The sequence below is a fragment of the Dendropsophus ebraccatus genome, chromosome 7 (genome assembly GCF_027789765.1).
Source record: "Dendropsophus ebraccatus isolate aDenEbr1 chromosome 7, aDenEbr1.pat, whole genome shotgun sequence".
In the NCBI taxonomy this organism is placed as follows: domain Eukaryota; kingdom Metazoa; phylum Chordata; class Amphibia; order Anura; family Hylidae; genus Dendropsophus; species Dendropsophus ebraccatus.
The window spans coordinates 71,644,508-71,669,208 of record NC_091460.1 but is presented as its reverse complement, the minus strand read 5'-3'; the positions used below and the strand labels follow the sequence as shown (position 1 = coordinate 71,669,208).

Sequence of the window (24,701 nt, the reverse complement as noted above, 5' to 3'; positions counted from 1 at the left end):
CATGTTCTTCAACAGCATAACAACAGTATTCTCTCTGTAGTACAATAATACAGAATAGATTTAAAAAAAAAAAAAATATATATATATATATATATATATATATATATATATATATACTTCTATGTGGAAAAACTATTACACAGCACTTAAAGGGTTCCCCCCCGTACATTCCTCTTCTTCCTGCTTAACAGGAACTGCCTGCTCAGCCAATCAGTGGCCTGAGCAGAGAGTTCCTTCCTGCACAAAATATCATTAGACACAGGAAGAAGAGTGGATCGGACACAAAGACAATAAAGCTGCTGGGGAGGTATGTGTATTTTTTTATTGCACAGTTAAAATATTTTGGCACGAAAACTCTTTGTGTACTGCAGGACTGGTCCTATAGAAAGACCATCAAGGGCCATCAAGGAAGGGCCCCACTCTAATAACTTAGAATTCAGTAATAGGGTACAGTCTAAAAATATGTTGTCCAAACTGGATAATCCCTTTAAAATCATTCAGGCTGATTACTATAATCACATTTTTAATGTTTTCCATATTTATATAGTTATATTTGTATATCTACTATATGTAATTGTCAACAGAAAATATTAAAATTGAAACTAAATTCCCTCTTTGTTAAACTAATATTTGCAATAATTACTGTATTTCTAAGCTAAATGCCAGTAATGTTATGTCCTGAATGGCTCTGGAGTAAAATAAAGGTTGATACATGGAATTATCAGGTTTATTTTTTGTGTTGGGTTAATCATTGTTGCAGTGACTGGATGGGAAATCTTAACTAATGATGACCTAACCTCAAAATTCCTTCCCTAGCCTCAGATGATCTTTATATCTGCATGCCTTTGCTAACAGTTAATGTCCTGAAATGTCTGTCTTGTTCTTCTCCCCTTCTCAACTTCACAAGCTCACTATTTGGATAAAATTGTTAAAGGTACTGTATTCTTTCTGCTTGTTTACCCTAACAAATTGGAGTATATATACAGTAATATTTACCCCAATTTCTATATGTCATACACTCAGCTAAATATCATGACTCCTTTCCACCCACCTTTCCTCAACTGACCAATGCTGTTTGTATGTGTGCATTATTACATGTACAGCATTTGCTAATTATTTTATGTTGTTTTTTTTTTTGTTTTGTTTTTTATAGTTTTGGTTTTTCTTTGTGTTAACTTTTGGTACTGATAAATGCAATCATTCTGCTGGCACTAGAAGGGATACAAACTATTGCAGTTATATTTCATTTTAGTTTTACTTCTGCCCCATAACTGCTCCTGCTGAGTATTTAAAAGCATTCCTCAGATCAGGCTATATCTGACCTATACTGGATATTTTTAGTGAATCTATAAAACGAGTATAAATGTAAAAAAAAAAAAATGCTATATACTGTACACAATGGAGGAGATTTATAAAAGCTGGCTGCACCACTGGTGTACACCAGGGAGAAGGCACAGATTCGCCCCATCTCCCTGGGGTGCACCAGCTGTATCCCCCGTTCGCCGAACGGTCAGGGGGGGCACGGAAAGGCGGGGAGGTGAGCCTCCTGCTGTGCTTGATCAACCCATGTGTACCAGGTGTAGATGTCTATGTCCACCAAACGGCAGGAGCAGGTCAGGTCGGTTTACCTAAGAGAATTGCGCCTCTTTAGTGAAACTGACAGGGTAAGGGCAGGTAATAATTTAAGACCAGCGTATGAGCCTGCTGGTCTTCATAAATTTCCCCCAATGTGTATACTCCAGAGTTATAGTGTTCCCAGGCTTTTCTCTTTTTAGAACAATCCTTCCAGTTGTATTATAGTATATTACACTCTCATCATGAAAATTGTCCCTTACGGGGGAACTATCAGCAGGTTAGATGAATTTAACCTGATGATAGCCCCCTATGGTGCCCGGAACGCTGAGGAGGAAGTTTTGTGTCTTACCTTGTTCCTCAGCGGTGGTCCCGCGCTGTTAGTTGGTGTATTCTTCGGCCAGGAGCACTGTTAGAAGACTGCCCCGCCCCCATCATCCGGCCTGCTAGCTCCATTATATCCTATGTAGTAGTCCTCAGCGTCCCCAGCGCTATAGGGGGCTATCAGCAAGTTAGATTTGTCTAACCTTCTGATAGTTCCCCTTTAAAATTAACTTAAATTAACATACTATTCCCAGTGGTAAAACTATATAAATCTTTATTTTGTTGAAATATTATGCTGCATGCAGAGTGTAAATTCACAGTAAAAATTTTGATATACTTTTGCTATACTACATACTATACAATGTATACATACATACACTTTACATTACCATTTTAAGTAAAGGGAACCTGTCACCACTCCCAGAAATTCATGAATAAATTAACAACAGGTTGTTGCCAGTTCCTGATTAAAGGGTTAAGTCCTTATTCTTTTCTTGACACTGATGGCACTGATTGGCCTGTGTCAGGACACGCCCCAGGAGGTGACACCCAGTTGTCAATTTATCCATAAATTTCTAAAAGGAATAGCATTTTAATATGATGGGGAATATAGTTCTCTACTAACACAGCTGCCAGGAGTGCTTATATGCCTTCCTTGAAGCAGTTACCTAGGCTTAGAAACGACACCACGCTTGTCTCCAGTTTGTGTGGGGTTTTGCAGCTTAGTACCAGCGAAAGAAGCTGAATTGTAATACCACACACAACCATGGGACAAAGGTGGTTTTGTATCTCCAAGAAAGTAGGTGTGTATTTTCCAAATTTAGATAACCTCTATAGAGGGTACCTCTCATTTGGATCTCACAGCAGGATACCCTTTCAAACACTGTATACTGCTTGCTTTAGGAGTGAACTACAGATCATCTGGGAGTTTTAAAGGTGTCCTGCCATGCAATCCAAATTACAGGAACCTTTTAACTATTTAGTCAGATCTTATGATTTATATATTTGCCTTCTTTTATTTGTTTTGCATTTTTATTACTATATCACCTTCATATTAATGCTTATTCCTACCCTATTTACAGTTGCCCACCATTTGTCCAGAGTAGCCACTGTCCTTTCATTTCTACTTAAAATAAATGTCATTCAGGGCCTTGCTGTGTATTTTTTTACTTACAGACAATAAGTCCTTTTTAATATTTCAAGTTCAAACCATGTTTGGGCTTTTCCCAGTTTTACCACCTCATATGCCTGTAGAGTATCATTTGCCAAACTTATGCTAACAAAGTGCCCTTTTGCAATTTTTTTTTCCGGTTACCATAAAATAATTAACTTTAATTGTAAGTTCTGAAAGGTGCAGCTGACTGCATGTTTCAGTATAGTTGTATAGAACACATTTCCAACTGGTGTACACTTTAATGGAACATTTTAAAGAAGTAAAACTTTTACAGAGACAAAATTGCTATACAAACCATTTTTTTTTTTTTTTACAAAGGTCATACTGAGGCCTAAGAAAAACCTACCACCAATTAACAACAGAAAAAAATATTAGAAATAAAATTTTGTTCTCATATAATAACATTTCTAAGCACAGTTCATGTGTTTTATTGTGCTTTTATTACTTTGTAGCATCTTTTTATAACAAAAGAAATATTTTCCACGTACAATATAATGGTAGCTAATAGTGGCAATAGTATAAACCACCTAATACAAAAACAAAACAATTGCTTGGAAGGCACATAAATGGATATCGCTCTCCAAAAAACAGTAATAGTAGTAGTATTTCTTCTTTTTCTACTACTACTACTACTACTACTACTACTACTACTACTACTAATAATAATAATAATAATAATAATAATAATAATAATAATAATAAAAAATTTTAACAAATTAATATTTTAAACCAAAGCAGGTTATAACAAACCCATTGTAAGCTAATCATAGCCTTTGCTTATTTGAGTAACCAAGGAGTTTCTCTGTTGACTTTTAGAAATGCTCTTTCGGTCTCCATTTTATTACAGTTAGAGATGAGCTAAACTCCCAAGATTAAGTGAATCTGACTTTCAGATTTGAGTCAGATTTCTATCCCCTTTCAGATTCAGCAGTGCCCATACTGCCCTGCAATTGCCTACATCAAAGACAGTAGTGTCTACTCCTGTATAGTACACTGGCTGGCTCGGGTGCCCAGTAAATTTAGTCAATGGAAGCAGCCATGCATACAGCATCACTGCTTACCTCCAAGCCCCTCGGTGTACAGGAACAGGGATGAAACAAATCAAAGTTTAGATTTCAACAAATCAGAACTTTTTGTGAAATCAAATGCTGTATTTGCTGTTGGTGTAAAATGAAGGTGCTTGCCCACCAACCATGTTACATAAGTTTACATGTTTTACTATTTAATTCTAATCATATCTAATCACTTGGAAATGTTACAAATTTAAGTAATGCTACCAAAGTCACTTTGGCAAATTGTAATGCAAGTTAAAGGCAGCCATCTTTAAACATCAGGACCGAAAAAAAATTATTTGTTGGTTGAGTAAAAAAAAAAAAAGTTTTATCTGTTCGAAAATATCATAAAAATATAGAAAAAAAAATAAAAACTTCTGACGAGTAAGACAGGTAAGCCTATATATGCAATCTCCTCTTCTATATAGTCTGCAATTCTGATGCAGGTTCATCATTTCAGTCTTTAAATAGCATTTGACATACTTATTAAAGATGGCCGTCATGAGAGAAGATCTTGGAGCTGTTGAGATGTTGCTCTACCCTCTGCATCGCTCGTTCCCTAATCTAAATGTGGCCCTTGTGTGCATGTTCCCCACAGGTTGCCATTGTGTCTTTTGTTGCTATATATTTCTTTTCAATCCAATATCTAGATATTGTACAGGAGAAAATGACAAAAAACTGTGTTGCATGGGTGAGCACTTTCATGTTCTAATGTATTTTAATACACCTTTAAAAATGTCAGTGCTATAATTTCCCTATTAATGTCACATTGACCTACAACAAATGTTACGTCCCCCACTGAACAGGTTAACTAAGACAGCAGCCCTTTTGTCTCTGAAAGTCCTAATTATAAGGAGGAAACGGAGCCCATTAGAACATTTTGTATCAAGTTATGCAGGGATGAAAGTCAATTAGGAACCACATTTTAAGGAAGAAATAAAAAAGCAACGGGCACATTCAGCTTTATAAAGTACCTTGCCTTAAAAACTGCTTGCTATGCAAAATATGCCCTCCAATTTGCAAAGATAACGCAGCTAATAATTAGACTGGAGTCAGGGAGACATAATATCCTTGTTAATAACTGGATGGCCCGGTTTCATATTGTATAGTAAAGTTTAATCAAGTAGAGGTCTTAGATCTTAACCGTTTGACAACCACCATGGAGAGACAGAAACAGCAGAGACAAAGAGATAGATAGATAGATAGATAGATAGATAGATAGATAGATAGATAATGTGGTGGTCCAAAGTTTACGGTATGTGTAATAGGGTTATGAAGGGGGAGACTTATCAAACATGGTGTAAAGTGAAACTGACTCAGTTGCCCTTAGCAACCAATCAGATTCCACCTTTCATTCCTCACAAATCGGAAAATGAAAGGTGGAATCTGATTGGTTGCTAGGGGCAACTGAGACAGTTTCACTTTACACCATGTTTTATAAATCTCCCCTTTCATAACCCTATTACACATACTTTTCACCTACTTTTGGACCAATATATATATATAGTGTCTTTCAGTTGACATATCACATGGAGTTTGAGTCTTGTGCTATTAATTCCAGAAGACAGTGTTATGTTTATGTTTCCTCAGTATAACCTGTTACATAAATCATACTATGGCTTATTAGGTGATTATGTTTAAACATTTTCTGATCATGAAAGGTCATTACCATATTGGTGCTGGCGCATATGGTCAACAATCTAATGGCTTCTGTTTTTTTGTTTTGTTAATTTATTGTGTAAACCCCATTTATTTTGTTATTTGTTACGGCATTAGCTGTGTATGCTGTTGTTATACCCATTATACAATTAACCCAACGTCTTCTATGCTTAATCATTCTCAGACTCCATGTCATATGTAGATATGTCCACAGTCAAAGCTTGAATTTAAATACTTTTAACAATTCTTTAGTCATGATCTCCTCACTGTTAACTAAGCCTCCATTGAGTGTTGTTTCCTAAGCTCTCTCTCTATTTGTAAGATTAGAGACAGGACTGGTAACTAAGGTAGTCTGTACCTGTACACAGGGCTTTTCTGAGCTCGCTGGAACTGGGAAAGGGTTACACAACCATTTATGGCCCAATGTCCACATTGTCAGATTTAACCAATCCTAAGGGGTGCACTTAAACTTTAAGGGGTATTCCTAATGTCTAATACTGTGAGTGTCTACCAAGACTGTTGTCTATTGGAAATATGGGGTTTTCTTTCTACTCTGTGCTTCAGAAAGGAAGAGACCATGTTTTCACGTGGCTCTCTTCACTGTAATTTTAATTGCCTAGGTTTCACTATTTCCATAAACTACAATGAAGATAACCAAACCATGCATTGCCACCTTCTCATTTCTGTATCGCCAAACAGTATATGGTGGGCCAAAAGATTAGGGCATATAGATGTCCCCATATATGGGGGAGTTTAGCCGACTCTTTCATGTGTATGATGTTAGATGAGAGTTGGACTTGAATTTCACTTTGAACTCTTTTGTTCCCCAATAAAAATGCCATCACCAGAACTGTCTAGCAATAGCCTACATCTCCTCTCTCCATTCATAACACATGAATACACAGGGGAGATCAGGAAAGGTAGCTGTCAGCCAAATGACCAACAACTATCCAACATATAGAGGAGCTTTACATGGGTTCCCATAAAGAAGGCTGCAAGTTTCTAAGTAGGTTAAAAATACAAAATTCCTCCACACCTGTGTCACCCAACCAATCCCAAAAGTGGTAACTAAGAAATACAAAAGTTTTTTTTTTTTTATCCAAATCATCACACTTAATTATACAGCATGGCTTTGTAAAAAAAAATGGTTACCTTAGATTTTTGTATACATAAACTTTTTATAAAATCTGCATTAGGCTTAGCCAGTCTTCAAACATAATAAACACATTATTTAATATACTGTACATCAATGCACACATATACTCAGTGCAGCCATGTTCACAGATATTATATTTAAAGAATACGTACAAAAAGTTTCCACATCGAATTGTAACTAAAAATGAAAAATGGAAAATAAACAGTAATTACAATATTACTTCTTTCATACAATAAACCACAAAATTCTCTGTAAAAAGCATTGAGCATTGCTTATTTTTCTTCTTTCGTTTATTATGTTAATTTTATATGTATTGTCAGACTTGAAGACATTTGAAACCTTTTAATACTCAGATCTATTAAATTATTGTAATTTGTTTCATAAATTTTCCCTTCTTGCTCATAAAAGCAGACAAGATAGGATATAAAGGTAACACTGCAAAGGCCCTAGGGAGACTGTCACAAAGAAAACCTCACTTTCTGCTCTATGTCTTGAAGCACGTCACTACCGTGTTTTTGTTGAGTCTTATCAATGTCTTTTCGTGGTCCTTCTGGTATTTCATTTTGTCCGTCCTAAGTAACCAGATCTGCACAGCTCCTACGTTAAGTTGGAAATCCTGTCCGGTTTTGTCCCCTCTGTTTGCAGCCTGATTCCCCCCGATGTCTGTTAGACTAGTCGCTAAGCTGCTTCACTTTATTTCTGGGCTTTTGCTTCTTATGTAAAAAAGGAATGTATTCTCAACGCAAAGTACCGTCACTACCTGTTCTGGCAGGTACTTTGTGCAGTTATGGAAAGCACTGTAAATTCACATGAAGCTGCTGCCACCCTGAGACCAGATAATACTGTGGCTGATGCCCTTCAAGCTCAAAACTAAAGTTTCCTGAAATATTATTATATTATATTTTTGGAGTCAACATGTCTTTCCTTTGGTTGACTCCAATCCTTTGTTATGCTTATAATAATGCTTCTATTCTTATGTGGAATTCAAAATAACGTCTACTCTTCTGAAACAGAACATTGGAAAGACGTCATGTTATCTGGTCAGCAGGGGCATATGATGTTAGGCCAAACAGACCTTTGGTGCTGACCTCACTATACCCTATGTCTAATTCGAGGACTCATCTAATTTGTACAATGCCGCTCTCTCTTCATGTGCTATTACAGTGTTTATGCTGTTGATGAAGGCCTGTAAGTGTCTTATGTTTTGTTCAATGAAGCCAGGGACCGTAAGGAATTTCCAGATCACTTGATATTCTCCTTATCTCTGTGTCATTGCAGAAGGTTGTCCTGGACTCTGTAACAGCAACGGAAGATGCACTTTAGACCAAAATGGATGGCACTGTATGTGCCAGCCAGGTTGGAGAGGAGCGGGATGTGATGTAGCCATGGAAACGTTGTGTACTGACAGTAAGGACAATGAAGGAGGTAAGATGAGAGATCTAGTCTACTTTTTACATGTATTTACTTTTGATGGGTATCTGACATTTTGTCAGCATACCTCATTGTTATATGAAATGGATTCTTACAAACCTGAAACTTGCTATTTCTTCAGCTACATTCAAATCTCACCAGATGCTATGATGTGGGCTTTCCGTGACCTTTTTCTTTCTTTTTTTTTTTTTATCCTTTTGCAGTTTAAAACTGATGCTTATAGATACATTCTGAACAAATGCCTTTAAGCTCCGTCTTTTTTTCAAAGTGATGTGTTCTTATTTTGATTCCTTTGTATTTGACCTGTTATATGGGGAAAGTGAGGATGATTAGGAATTGTACTGAAGCTGTGTTGATGCCGGTGACTTTTAGGGCTTCATTGCTGTTTAAAATGTATTCACAATGCCGACAGGTCTGGAGTGGCGTGAACTGATGTATCAAGGAGGATGTTTATACTTTAAGGTAATGCAAAGTACAGAAGAATATAGGGAATCTGTGACTTGCTACATCGTGCTGGATTTATGTTGAATTAAAAAGAAAAATGGATACTAGAACTGCTAATTTAGCTTACAGTATGCTCGGGTGGGAGGACGCAAAACTTGAAAAGTTGCTTGGCAACAGTGTATTTCACAAAAGCACTGTTACTTGTTCCAGTGTCTGAGTCACCTCTTAGAAAATCAATTAAAAGTGTCTATCTATCTATCTATCTATCTATTATCTATCTATTTATCTATCTATATATCTATCTATCTATCATGTATCTATCTATTTATCTATCTATATATCTATCTATCATCTATCTATATATCTATCTTTCCATTACCTATCTATCTATCTATCTATCTATCTATCTATCTATCTATCTATCTATCATCTGTCTATCTATCTATCTATCTATCTATCATCTATCTTTCTATCTATCTATCTATCTATCTATCTATCTATCTTTCCACTATCTATCTATCTTTCTATCTCTCTATCTATCTATCTTTCCATCCATCTATCTATCTATCTATCTATCTATCTATCTAGTCCGCAAAAATATATGGTAACATATGGTAAGAAGATTTATTCCATCAACACAGGTACAGAAAATTAGCAACGTTTCAACTCTCTCTCAGAGTCATTCTCAAGCCAAGACTCTGAGAGAGAGTTGAAACGTTGCTAATTTTCTGTACCTGTGTTGATGGAATAAATTTTCTTACCATATCTTGGAGTGCTGCGGATTTTTGCAGACTGTGTTTGGGATCCCCGGCCAAGGGACTTTCTTCGCTAGCACCCACTCTTTTGTTTTTAGATGTGCGGCTTTCTTCTGTGCTATCTATCTATCTATCTATCTATCTATCTATCTGTCTTCTACCTATTATCTATCTATCTATCTATCTATCTTTCTATCTATCTATCTATCTCCTATCTATCTATCTATCTCCTATCTATCTATCTATCTATCTATCTATCTATCTATCTATCTATCTAGGAGTGCTGCCAAATTTTTGCTTTTTTCCTGTAATGTGTGTGTGTGTGGGGGGGGCTACCTGATGTGGACTTGCATTTCACCCATGTCATGTTGGTGCTATTAATAGAGATTAGTTGGATCCTATCTGCCCAGTTGTAGGCATATTTAGCCCAGGAGAGGTCATTGCTAGTGTTAGAATGTTAGAGTAGGACCATGTCTCTGAGTACACTTAACATGGTGACATGGTACACTCTGTTTGATTAAATAATTTGCTAAGGTCCCCATTTTTAATATCTATAGAGCGGGTTTTATCATGTGTACATCATGGGGAGTATATACGGTAAGCACTTGCAACGGTAGGTTGCTGTTGCACTTTTTGTTTTTTTGTCTATCTATTATCTATCTATCTATCTATTTATCACTCTCTGTCTATCTAACATCTCTATATATCTGTATAAAAATAAATTGCTGGAAAATAGCACTTCAGCTCAGCAATGGGTAAGGAATGGTGCCAACAGCTTAGAATCTTGTTTGGTTAGTTCCTTTTTACACTATTTAAGTGTAACCATCATTCCTTGCTGGCGACAGGATACGCTGTCAAAATCCTGCGTACACTCCCAGTTTCACTGACTACATTGTATACAATGGTGCTGCTAGAAGAATTCTGTCCCTGGTGCGTACAGTGGCTGGATTTTTACAGTGTATCCTGCCACCAGTGTAGAATGATAGTTATACTTTAAATAGGGGCTGCAGTACCACACTTTTAAGTCTGTGTTCACACTGTGTTTTTAGTCCAATTTTTCCACAATTTTTTTTGTGAAATCATGATGAAAACGGTGCAGAAATGCATAAAAATGTGATGTGTAAACACAGCCTAAGTCACAGAGATAATTTATTATCCCGTATCTAAGTGTATCCCGTGTGGCACAATGTATTATTCTCGTCACAAGGCTTGAAAATGGTCTCATGAGACGCCCAAAATGTTGCACCGCACTTTGCACTTTGTATGGGCTAACCTGATGGTATACCTGTACTTGTTCAGGCGAGTTTTAATATGAAGTGTGGTTTCACCCACATATAGTAACGGACCCCAAATAATATATACGGTATGGTCCAGTCTGACTCACAAGGGATGCATTGCTTTGTAGTGTACCTCTTACCAGTTTTTGAGTGTATGAAAGCATCTCCCTTCTCTACATATTTACAAATAATACACCTTTTTTCATGGTTTTAATGGGCACAATAATAATTGTGACAGCCGCGTTGATGTTTTTGCACTTGCACACACTAGCCATTCTCTTAGGCTTTTCTAAACAATAATAGGGCCCTGTTCTTAAAGATCTCTACCTCAGGGAACCCGCTTTTCAGTACTCCCCAATGTTTGTTGATAATGCGAGCTATAGAGCCACTCATCCCATTATATTCAGTTACCAAGTTAATCTTTAAATGTGAGGCAATTCTCTCCTTTTTCTTTACAAGGTCTTTTCTTGGGCAAATTGGGTTGTTATAGATATGGGGTATCCCCTGTTATGAAAGTTGGTTGCATACTGTTTAATGGAATGTTTAAACTCAACCTCATCCTCCGCAATTCTCCTAACCTGAACTGATGGTGGTCCTACGGTGGTTAGAATCGAACTTGAGAAAAGTGTGTTTATCAGTTGGCTTCATGTATAGACGTGTTTTAAACAACTCTTAGGGGTCAAAATGTCACCGTGTGCTTGGATTCTACAATAAATATTTTAAAATGATTTAACGCTTATGGATGCTGTTGGATATATGTCTACAAGCCCTCTACTGGGATAGCTGTCATCTCAGAGTGCATTCCTGCCATCTATCTGCTATTTACTCTACATCAATGTGCTGTTGTTTGTGCTTTTGCTTTGTTATGTCTGCAAAACATGTCCAAAGTTAATAGGAATGATGTTACCACCTTAAAAAGTCATATATGATACTCTAAGGACTCCCTGGTTTCAGGTTTCTTATATTTATCCTGAGCAGGATAGGTTTCCCGGCAGTAGCAGTACAGTGTGGAACATAATGGATAAGGCACAAGATGTGTGGCTGTGTAGGGCTAGTAGTAACTGGAATGACCGTAACAACAGCAGCATAGTATAGTACAGCATGGGTCATGATAGACAAGGCAGTAGATGTGTGGCTGTGTAGGGCTAGTAGTAACTGGAATGACCGTAACAACAGCAGCATAGTATAGTACAGCATGGATCACGATAGACAAGGCAGTAGATGTGTGGCTAGTAGTAGCTGCAGGGATGGAAGCAGTACAGAACATTATGGACAAGGGAGGGAATGTGCAGCTGAACAGGGATAGTAGTATTCATAGACTGTGTTTTTTATGTTGACTGGAAAAACTGTGAATTGTATTGTTCACATTAACATACACATATGGATTTTAGAGAAGTTATGTATTATTTAGAAAGAACCAAGTTCTTATAATCTTTTTATAAACATAATCCATAAAATTGGAGTATCTTTTATTACCATTGTCCCTGAAGCATTCCAATATTTTGCGCCTTCACCGGCCACATTTGTAGGTTATACTGTAGGCGTTGGTATTTATGCCACTCAAAGGCATTTCGAACAGGAATATTGCATCTTATTTAAGTAGCCCTTGAGTGCTGTTAGTGATCACAGCTCCGGCTATTTGAGGCTACAGCTGATTGGATTGTGTTCGGCACATAAGCATTTCTTTGTATGGAAAGGGATTTATTTATTTCAATTCCAATCTCCTAAGCGCAATTTGTTCCTGTAAAGTATTTTCATGATACATATTGCAGCCATTCCCAAAACTCCAGGGGGCAGCAAAACTTCCAAGAGATTCACCCAGTGACCTGCCATAAGTCTGCAGCTGTGTCTCCACACAATTACTTAAACAAGCGGCTTGTGCTATCAGTGCACATTAAGCACCACTCAGCAATCACAAGGGCAAATCTGCTGAGAATCCAGCATTGCAAAGGTCTATCAATATATGTATTTTCCTTTTTTGTCCTCACTATACACCTGCCTGTAGTCTTGGGCAAAGTTTAGATTATGCTATGCTATATTTTTCTGTTTATATTACCGGCAGTATATTCTGCAGGGAAATATGAGCATCATTTAGATATTCAATCATCAAAAACATTGAAATCAAAGACTGAGAAAAATGCTCCCTGTATTGTCTGTGTTTTTTTTTTTTTTTTTTTCATAACAAACTAATGGATCCTAAGAAAAGATTAGAACTGTGGTTTGATGGCTGCAAATCTCCTAGTGTAGTAATTGATGTGCAGCCAATGAATGATTGAAGCAAATGGCCACACATGGGCTCCAGCTATCATTTGTGCAGCCTTGCACACAAGTTAGTCAAGCTTTGTAAACAAGCGTTGATCTTAAGAGCTTATCTTGCATTAGCCCAGGTAATAGGGCCCTACAGTGTTTTTAGCCTGGAAGGAATGAACACACATAATGTACTGTACTCCCCTTTGTGGCCAACATAACCTTAGGTCATACGTGAAATAAAATTGCGCCATCTAAGGTTGTTAGAGATGATTGAACAGGGCCAATGTTCAGGTTCGTACGAACCCGAACCTTCGGCATTTGACTCCCACTGCCTTCCCGTTCCGTGGGAAAGGTGGAGACAGCCTGAGTACCGCCTGGAAAACAGGAATACAGCCTAGGTAATAGGCTGTATCCCTGTTTTCCAGGCGGTGGTCAGGCTGTCTCCACCTTCCCCACGGAACGGGAAGGCAGCGGGAGTCAAATGCAGATGGTTCAGGTTCGTACGAACCTGAACATCAGTGCTGTTCGATCATTTCTAGTTGTCATCTCTTTCTAAATTAACATTCCAATGGGGTTTATGAACAAGGAATGTTTTACCAACCATCTGTATCACTGAGCCCTCTCAGGCAAGGACAACATGCATCAGATGAGGCCTGTACATAATTAGTATATGGGCTACTTATTCTCGAATATGACTCTTCAATAGTCCACCAACAATTGTGCAGCAGGAAATTATCAGATATATCCCTAATGAACTCTAACAGATAGTAAGTTGGTTTTATGGAAATAGTGTTCCCCTTTTTTGCTAGGCCCTTGATCATACATAAGGCATATCCACCAATGCACCATGTATGGTCCTATATTATTGAAAACACCTCATATGATTGAGATTGCACCAGAATGATGATGATTAATGTTTATACCCAAGTCCCAAAATGACTGCTTTAACACATAAATATTATTTTACTACAGTAATAAAACAAGTCTAAAAATGGTGGACAGAATAATGAACAGAACATTTTACAGAATTTTTTTTATACATTTTTTATTTCTTACAGAAAGCCAGTCATTGACAGGAGATTTTCTATTGATGGATTCCACCAATTTCATTGGGGCAATGTCATATCCATGGATAAAGCTTAACTAAACGCCAACATCTATCAGAGACAACAAGTATCAGAAAAGCACTATGTATGCTGTCTGATCCATAGTTTATCCCAAAATAAGTCAACAGTCTTTCAGTCCCTCCTCCATATAAATAATGTTCCCCTGATTTTATGTCTATGGCCAGCTGAACTTGATCTATTACAGTCTTATAGTAGCTAATGGCTCACTGGTTCCTATAAATTGAGTTGTGATATCCATCTTTTAGTAAATAATTTACACTGACCTTGTTGCTCTCTGTACTGCATTTGTTCTGCTTACATGGATCATTGGGCTCTTCATAGTATGTTTTTGTGGTGGTGGTGGATGTGCATACAGGAAAAAGCTCCATTGGTAAATATCCCAATAATGACAGTCCAGTATCAGGCCTTAATACTCTAACGTCTACATGCTTATTGGTTTTAGTCTCATGTGAACGATCCCCGCTCTACAATACAGTGTACACTTGTCTTTCAATACATCCCAGTGGGGTTAAATAAATGGAGTATGAACTAGCAGTCATCCAGAGCAGTTTCACTTGAGCTCAGTTGGGCCGGGGCGAGTGGTTTCTGTTGGTTATGCTAGATAATAGAGGCTACTGACGTGCGGAGACAGAATGAGAAATGTTTTCTCCAGTTATATAGAGCCAGATTCATAACCATCCGTCATTCGCTTGGGCAAGTTGCTGATAAACTCCACGCAAAAATAACAAACAGTATGTCCCTGCATCTTGGCTGGTGAAAATGAGATCCTTCCTCTGATTGATGTCAACAGAGAGGCTTGTAAAAAATGCATTTCCAGCTGATTAGTTCAGAATGTGTCAATCTCATGCAGTTTTTATGACCCACACACTACATGCCAGATGTACATTTGCTTTTTATAAACTAACAAAGATGAATTACTAAATGCAAGGATTTTTCCCCCTGGAACCATACCCTATGATGCCCAGGAGAATAAGTGAACTTTATTTAGTAATAAATCACTGAGTGCTACTTTATATCCCTTTAGGAGAAAGCTATATCCAGATATTTCATATGACTTCTTGTTCGGGTCCTTGGATTGGGGATAGCATATTCATTTGGTGATGTCATGCCATCCGGGTAGAGAAATGCAGGTGATATTGTGTCTGACAGATCTTCGGCGCGTACCATTTGATGGCTCTCAATGTCTTTGTATATTTCATCTGAGAGCTGCAGCGCTGCGGTTTCACTAGTTAGCATTGTATATATTTTCCAAGGATCTTAATCATTACGCGGAATGGGTCGCCACATTTCAAAAAATGAGTTTCCGAACAGTAACATTACTAAGCTAAATTAGCGGGCGTGTGACGGCTCGACATCACTCTTGCTGACACAGGCCTGCTGATACTCGAACTGATAACGGTTATTAAACTCTGCACCAGTGCAACATCTAAATCAAATTCCAGCGAATGTAAGTGTGGAGGATGTGCTACGGCGGCAGTGTATCAGCAGCGAGGACTCACGCTACTCTTTAATCTAATTAAATTCAGCTCTCAGAGAACACAGACACTCCAGCAGATCTCTATGTGCTTCAAATAGGCACAGGCGCAGCATCAAATAGGACCTATCCCCTCCTATCTTGTCCCTTTAGATCATATTTAAAGGTAGTTTAGAACACTGCAGGAATCCGTTTTCTGACAAATGTTGACGTATTTTTCAAGTTTGGTAGCAGCACAAGGTATGATTTTGGATGTAGATCAGCATGGAAGGTGTTAATAAAATAAAGACTGTGTAATCCTGATGAGTGTGAATTCAATCAAGGTTCTTTCTTCTGGCAGATGGCTTAATCGACTGCATGGACCCAGACTGCTGCTTACAGAGCGCCTGCCAGAATCAGCCGTACTGCCGAGGCCTACCTGATCCACAGGACATTATCAGCCAGAGCCAGCAGTCACCGTCCCAGCAGGCTGCCAGGTCTTTCTATGATAGGATCAGCTTTCTCATAGGACCTGACAGCACCCATGTCATACCTGGAGACAACCCTTTCAATAAAAGGTAAAGCTATCACTGGTGCTAACATTGTAACAGCGAGAGTTTGCTACCTGGTGGGGACTTGATTTTTTAGCTTCTTTATTAACACTTCAATGTTTGGTATGAAAAAGAAGCTTGGTCAACTAGGTCTATGTCAGTAGGTTTACTAGCACTAAGCCTATGTTAGCTGACTTGTGGGTTTGGAATATTCAACCATCTGATTTAGCCTGGGAGCAATTACAGTGAATGGAAAAATCTAAAAAACAATGTTGAGTAAATGCAGTGAACAAATCCCTTCATTTCACAAAGAACTGCAATAAATCAAAGATACATAGACCCCAGCTAATTCTTCATACTCTGACAGCAGGGGATGTACTTACAATTAGTGCCAGTGGCAAAGCAATAGGGATTGCAAATGCACCTGGTCCTTCAAGCCTGGAGGCTGAGGGCCTCCTGCGAGGAAGAGAGCAGCAGTGCTAAGTGGCCGGTATAATGTACAATTACTGTACATATTGTTACCATTGCACAATGAAGAAGTTGTGAGCACAATGTGCAGTAGGTCTGTGTGTCTGTCTAGGTTAGTAGGTCTGTGTGGGTTAGTGCATATTGGGAGTTGTAGCTCTGGGTTCTAAACTATTTTTGCTTATTCTGAATCTGAACTAATGTAAAAGCCGTCAACCTAAGATTCCGAAAGTTTATGGCAACAGGGTGAAGCTATCAGTCTGTGCCTCCAGGCAGCATGGCAGGTTTGAATACATAGTCCATTGCACTAGAGACATCCTTACTGGAATACTGTGACTGCAGACATACAAAAACTATAGAAATGCCAGTTTATACCTTTTCAGAACCACATTGTCTGCAAGGCAGTTCATTGTAAGATCCTTTCACATGAGCGTACAGTAGCAGAGCAGCAATGAATGAAGAATTCACCTGCATAGAAGATGTGCTTGTAGCATGGTCAGCCAAAACACTAAAACTGCTTGCTTAGTATCATGTCCCACACCAAAACAGCTCTGACCCTTCAAGACATTATGAAGATCCTCTGAAGGTGTTCTGTGTAGGGATGGTACGAACCGAGTTCGGTTCGGGTTCGTACGAACCCGAACCCTCGGTAATGATTCCTGCTGTCTGCCCGCTCCGTGCAGCGAGCGGATCCAGCGGGAGGGCTGCCTGGAAAACTGGGATACAGACATAGCCATAGGCTGTATCCCAGTTTTCCAGGCGGTCCTCCCGCTGTATCCGCCTGCTGCACGGAGCGGGCAGACAGCGGAAATCCGATACCGAGCGTTCGGGTTCATCCGAACCCGAACCTCGGCGGGCCATCGGACCATCCCTAGTTCTGTGATATCTCTAACTAACTTGTTGGTAGAAGATCTTCTAAGTCCTGTAAGTTGCAAAGTGGGGCCTCATATATTAGAATTTTTTTAAGCACTTACTACAGATACTTGATTCAATTCTATAGTATCTTACTGATTCTAGAATAATTTGAGGAACTATATGCAGACACCAAATAAATTATCTTCAAGGACCATTTGAGGAGACCCCACAACATTATTTACTGTTCCTACAGTATTACCATTTAAATAGACGTGTAGCATTAAAGGACAACTCCGGCGGGACCCCCCCCCAAAAAAAGAAAAAAACACAGACACACACAGACACCATACTCACCATCCCTCCGGTGACGATCGCCACTCCATTCGCCCGCCGTCCGCCTCACTGTCACCTGCGTCCGCCGCCCAGCGATGTCTTTTACTTCTGGGTCCACCGGCAGCCTTTTCATTGGCTGGAGCGCATCACATGGCTTCCAGCAAACTCAGCCAATCGGGGCTGAGCAAGCTGGAGGCCATGTGATGCGCTCCAGCCAATGAAAAGGCTGCTGGTGCGCATGTGCACCAGCAGCCGTTTCTCTCCCATTCACTTTCAATGAAGACGCCGAGGAGGAAGAAGACCCGGACCGCCCCCGGCTCTGACGTCGTTGTCACCAGATGCCGCCCGGGAGAAGAGGACCGTGACGACCATAATAGGTAATGTATACATTCTTTAACTTCCAGGGGGGGCTCGGGGGTCAGAAAGGGGGGAAGGGGGCAAGACCAGGTATTTAACCACATTACAAAGTTATATAACTTTGTAATGTGTGTTAAATAAGCCAAAAAAATTTTTCGTGGGAGTTGTCCTTTAAGTGATTATGATGGTACAGTATCTCAGGATTGCAGCAGGTCTCAGGAGCAATCGGTCACTTTTACCATGCTTAATGACATGACAAAAGTTACTACAAATGACTGTTAGTTGAATTCAGAAAGGGGTTCAAGGGTTGACCCCTATATTTGCGACATTTTCGATTTTAAAATGACTCAATAAAGCCTTGCAAGTTTTTCTTGGATGTTGGAGTAAACCCCCCCTCTTCTATGTCTACCATGCATCCCTGGGTTAGGTAGACACTGTTTGTACTGTATGTTTATATTACTGTGGCTCTTACTTGGGAGAGACATGAAGAGAGGCAAGAGGGAAATCTTAGACCTTCTAAAGTTGTTGTTATCTAAATAACATTATTTGTCCCAATTTCCACTTGCATAAGATTTGTCCATTGGATATGCTAGAACAAGCCCCGTCTCCTCCTAATTATGTGTTACTATACCAAGAAGATAATCCCAACTCAGCACATCCCCAGACTCTACCTTCTTCATATACAGTACCTGCACTCTGCTCTTAGTTTGTAGATGCTATGTAATTTCAAGCATACTTTGAGAAGTTTCATGCGCTGTTTATTCAAATTCTACTCATCCTCCTCAATCTATCAGCTCTTCACACATATTTTTCAAAGTCTGCTCAGAAATATCTTCCTATTTTGCTTCTATTGTTTATTTCAACACATTTAGTTCCAGATGTCCTTGCAGTACATTGAATTCCATTCTCGGCCTCTCTACCTCACAAGGTGCTAATGACATCAGTCTGATATATTCTGAATGTGAAAATCCAATATCTGCAATGCTTTCAGAATCATGATGACACTGTCTCTGAATATTCCTAAGTAGCTATTTTTTTTCTTTTGCCAATTCCCCCCCCCCCCCCCCCATTTTATTAATATAAATTGGAAGGAAAACATTCATTATGAAGCTCTGATTTCATAATTCGCCTGACTGGTATTTTACTGAAGCGGTAATGATGTGAAATACAAGCGGTAACTGAGAGCAGGTGCCTTGTGTCCTGCTGAGTGAAGGAAGATGATTTACACTAGAACTCCTGGGTCTAAGGTAATTTAACAGTATTAATGCAGTTAGTCACAGCAGTTGATTAAAAGTTGTTGCACAAATGTTCCTTATTGCCCCCTTTAAATCTTCTCCCTTCCTGTTCCCAGCAGATGTACCAATTGCCGCAAAATTAATTGGAAAGAATACTTTTCTCCATGCAAGTGCCAGATATTTGACATGTCGAAATCTTGAAGGTTTATTCATCTGTGAGAGCTTTTATAGCTACTGTAAATGAATGGACTAATCATTTAGTACCTTGCCATTCATTAGGTAATATTAGGCCTTTTAGAGGGAAATAATTCTGCAGGCTTCCATCTGCATTTCGTGTCAACGTGCGGCAGACTCTTAACTTCTGCTTAAGACGTGACCAGCTATTGCTTTTTCCCTCTTAGGGTAATCATGTGCGGTTGGTGGTCACCGGCGGCAATGTACTGTGTTGTACTGTACATTTAGCAGTTATGACAGTGTTAGGTATGGCCTGAATGACTAGATTCAGCCCAGGAAGAGAATGAGTGACAAAAATTGTCTCTCATAACTACGTACAATATATTGGGGGGGGGGGCAGAGTTTTTAGTTTAAAGAAGCCCTTGATACATTTAAAGAGGATGCACCACCTGTAACTATGAAGCATTTATATTGAGATAAGACACATGTTCTTCAAATAGAACCTAAAACATTGGCCATACACTTTAGATTATTGCCAGTTGAACATTCTCAAAGGAAATAAGTCACCGCTAGAGGTGTCTGACTGCAGCTAACCATGGGTAAAAGGGGGGTCTCTATTCATTCTCTATGGAGCCACCAGAAAGAGCCGAATGCTGTACTCAGCCCTCTCCGACAGCTCCATAGAGAATTGATAGTTAGTTTTAACTGGAAAACCTCTTTAAGCATCAAAGTGATGCTACCATAAACCGTGGTATCATGCTGTATAGGTGTAGCACTAGTATGCAAATTTAAATGTTAGTCCCACAATACATATATTGGGCTGTTGTTCACCCAACATAGAATTAAGGGCAACATACTGCCATAATTTTTATGAAAATCGAAAACTGTAATTTTAAAAATATATAGTGCCCCATTGAAGTCAATAGGGAATCGACCAGCAGTTCACACATTGTATGGAATAATTCGCCTACCAGAGGAGAGAACATTCTAGATTTAGTATTTACTAATGGGGATCGGGTGTCTGAAGTTAGAGTGGAAGAAAATCTAGGTTCCAGTGACCACCAGTGTCTATGGTTTGACGTACAAACTGACTACGTCCAATCCCATACTACAACAAGAGTATTGGATTTTAGGAAGACAGATTTTAATAAAATGGGGGAGTATTTAGATAAAGAATTAAGAGGGTGGGATAAAACATCGGGAGCGGGCACTCAGTGGGCAGAATTAAAAAATGTCATATTAAAGGCAACTAGACTATATGTACGAGAAGTTAGCAAAAGTAAAAGGAAGAAGAATCCATTATGGTTTACTAGAGAGGTTAAGGCCATTGTAAAAGGAAAAAAGGCAGCGTATAGGAAGTATAAGGAGACTGGGAATGAAGCTGACAGAGAGACGTATAAAAGTATACAGAAGGAGGCAAAGCAGATTATAAATGCTGCTAAAGCCTCAAAAGAAGAGGAAATGGCAAAATCTGTTACTGCGGGGAATAAAACCTTCTTCAGATATATAAGTGACAGGAAGAAGAAGAAGAATGGCTGCAGCATTACTAAAATAAGTAATGGGGAGAATACGTTTATTGATGGAGATAAGGCGGTCGCTGACTATTTGAATAGTTACTTCTGCTCAGTGTTTTCAGAAGGCGGCCTTCACAATCACAGGATGGTTGGACACAACATTGCCTCCAGCTATATGGGTTCGGCTCCAGTATTTTCAGAGGCTGAAGTTGCAGAGGAACTTGCCCGTTTAAAGCTGAATAAGGCGATGAGTCCAGATGGGATCCATCCCAGGGTTTTTAAAGAACTCAGATCTGTGATTGCTGCCCCCCTGACAGATCTGTATAACCAATCCCTGCTAACAGGAGATGTCCCCGATGATTGGAGAACAGCCAATGTTATACCAATCCACAAGAAGGGGAATAGAGAAGAGCCCAGTAACTACAGGCCAGTGAGCCTGACATCTGTAGTAGTGAAAATGATGGAAACTCTTCTAAAAAAGAAGATAATGGATCACCTAAGAATCAACAATTTGATGGATCCAAACCAGCATGGCTTTACTGAGGGCCGATCATGTCAGACTAATCTCATTGATTTCTTTGATTATGCCACAAAAGTGCTGGATGAAGGTGGTGCTGTGGATATCGCCTATCTGGACTTCAGCAAAGCTTTTGATACAGTTCCCCATAAAGAGCTGATAGAGAAGTTGGAGAAAATTGGACTAAATCCCTGGATAGTTCAGTGGATTTGTGGTTGGCTGAAGGAGAGATATCAGAGGGTTGTTGTTAATGGTGTATATTCTGAGCAGAGACTGGTTACAAGTGGTGTGCCACAAGGGTCTGTTCTGGGTCCTATTCTTTTTAATATGTTTGTAAGTGACATAGGAGAAGGGTTGGTAGGTAAAGTTTGTCTGTTTGCTGACGACACAAAAGTGTGCAATAGGGTGGATATTCCTGGAGGTGTCAGTAATATGGAAAATGATTTAGCTTTGCTAGATACGTGGTCCAAACAGTGGAAATTGAAGTTCAACGTTTCCAAATGTAAAATAATGCACTTGGGGAGGAGGAATCCTCTATCCGAGTATCACATCGGCAGTACTGTGTTGGAAAAGACTTCAGAAGAGAAGGATTTAGGGGTAATGATTTCTGAAAGCCTTAAAATGAGTCACCAGTGCAACCAGGCGGTGGGGAAAGCAAATCGTATGCTGGGGTGTATAGCTAGAGGTATAACCAGTAGGAAGAGGGAGATTGTGATCCCGCTGTATAGAGCTCTGGTGAGGCCAAATCTGGAATACTGTGTCCAGTTCTGGAGACCTCACCTAAAAAAGGACATTGATAAAATAGAACGGGTCCAAAGACGAGCTACAAAAATGGTGGAGGGTGTGAAGCATAAACCATATCAGGAAAGACTTAAGGATTTGAATCTGTATAGTCTGGAGGAAAGACGGGAAAGGGGGGACATGATTGAAACCTTTAAGTATGTTAAGGGACTAAATAAGGTTCAAGAGGGGAGTGTTTTTAGTAAAAAACTGAGCTCAAGAACAAGAGGACACAGTGAGAGGTTAGTTGGGGGAAAGATCAGAAGCAATGTAAGAAAATATTATTTTACTGAAAGAGTAGTAGATACCTGGAACAAACTTCCAGCAGAGGTGGTAGGTAAATCTACAATAACAGAATTTAAACACGCCTGGGATAGACATATATCTATCCTAAGATAATAAGGAAGAAAATACTAAAAGGGCGGACTAGATGGACCCAGTGGTCTTTTTCTGCCGACAGTCTTCTATGTTTCTATGTTTCTATGAATACTGTAAAATAATGTACATAATGATATGTAACTTGAAGGGGAACTCCGGATAAGGAAAACTTGTTTTCTATTAAAAGTACATTAAAAGTTATATCAATGTGTCTATACAATGTATGGCTATGTTTACACTACGTAAGAGACCGGCCGTTTCGTGACCCCGGCCGGATGATCCTTTCGGCCGCAGAGCTCTGATGCGGGCGCATCAGCGCGCACCCGCATCAGAGCTTCCCATAGCCCACAGTGAAGCAAGCGGCCGGAGCCTGCACTTTAACATACTGTATTGTATATGCTCTATACTTATCTAAAGTCAGATGTTCAGATAGTTACCCCTTATATACCACTGCCCTACTTCATGGGGTCCAGAAAGCAGATATTTGGGTCTTACACTGTAGAGCTACGTTAGCGGTTGCTGTACTTCTCTGTGATTTGTATGGAACAACATGCCTTATTTCCTTGACAAATATAGGTTCTGCATAGTAAGAAAATGTCAATTTGTTTTTACATCTAAAATGCGATTAACAATTATAAGTCATTAAAATCAGTAGGTAGAGATAAAGTGGGTCTAAAATAAGAGCTAAATATTGCTGATGGCAACAACGGCCGTACTTTTACCGTGGTGGAACAATGCCTGTTGTTCTATGGGAACCCCTGCCGGAGCGTACATACATTGTGTGCGCTCCGGCCGGGATCCCATACGCCGCCGCAAACAACTGACATGTCAGTTTTCTGCGGCCGGAATTCAGTGAATTCCGGCCGCAGAAAGACCTGTCAGTTCACACAGTGAAGCGAGCGGCTCCGGCCCCTTGCTTCACTGTGGGCTATGGGAAGCTCTGATGCAGACGCGCGCTGATGCGCCCGCATCAGAGCTCCGCGGCCGGAAAGATCATCTGGCCGGTACTTAAGAGATGATCCGGCCAGAGACCGGCTGTTCCGTGACCCGGCCGGGGTCACGGAATGGCCGGTCTCTTACGTAGTGTGAACATATGGGTTATCCAGGACTAGAAAAAAACAGACAACTACTTTCTTACAGAACCAGCACCACACCTGTCCTAACAATTTAGCTCCATTCCCTTCAATGTTTCTGGTAGAAAGCAACCATGTTCTTAAAAAGCCTAGATTAACTGTGAGGTTTTGAGTGGAGTTAGAAGAAAAAAAAATTAGTGACTATTTCAAAGTTTTTAAAGTTTAGTTAGTTATTAGAATAAACTACACATTTTATCAAATGCAAATAGTATTATGGTTACATTGTAAGGTTCTCGATGTGTCAGGCTCTTCAGCAATGAATAGGGAATAAAAGGTTAATCTAGAAAAGGTTATTTTGGCACGAAGATTTTATGGTGTTTTTCTGCTCCAGCTAGAGGTGCTCACTATTGGGCAGGTTTATGATGCGGGAACTTTACACTGAACCACCTGAGGTATTGAAGCAAGGAATGATACCATGAATCACCTCTCAGAAAGCAAGTATGTACATAACCTGAAGTTTTCTGTTCTCTCTCTCCCTATAGCCTTGCATCTGTAATTCGAGGCCAGGTTCTCACAGCTGATGGAACACCGCTCATCGGAGTCAATGTGTCATTTCTGCATTACCCGAACTATGGATACACGATCACTCGCCAAGATGGGATGTGAGTGCATATGCTCATAAATTACAGGGAGTGCACATAATAAAAGAAGGAAATGTCATGTTTTATTACATTGCTCTTTCATTTACAGGAAAGCTTTTTATTATGTAATTATTAGAAGCCCTTACGATGGCAG

The 24,701-nt window shown here is 39.4% G+C and overlaps 1 protein-coding gene across 13 annotated transcripts in view; it reads left to right on the top strand.

Moving 5' to 3' along the window:
* The window catches only part of TENM3 (teneurin transmembrane protein 3), a 1,065,662-nt gene that overhangs the window by 929,140 nt on the left and 111,821 nt on the right, over positions 1-24,701 (top strand). For all 13 annotated transcript variants that reach the window (XM_069977777.1, XM_069977778.1, XM_069977779.1 and 10 more), the window contains 3 exons: positions 8,216-8,362; positions 16,036-16,252; positions 24,449-24,568. In XM_069977777.1, coding sequence (XP_069833878.1) covers positions 8,216-8,362; positions 16,036-16,252; positions 24,449-24,568 — 484 coding nt within the window. The remainder of the gene's footprint in view (positions 1-8,215; positions 8,363-16,035; positions 16,253-24,448; positions 24,569-24,701) is intronic.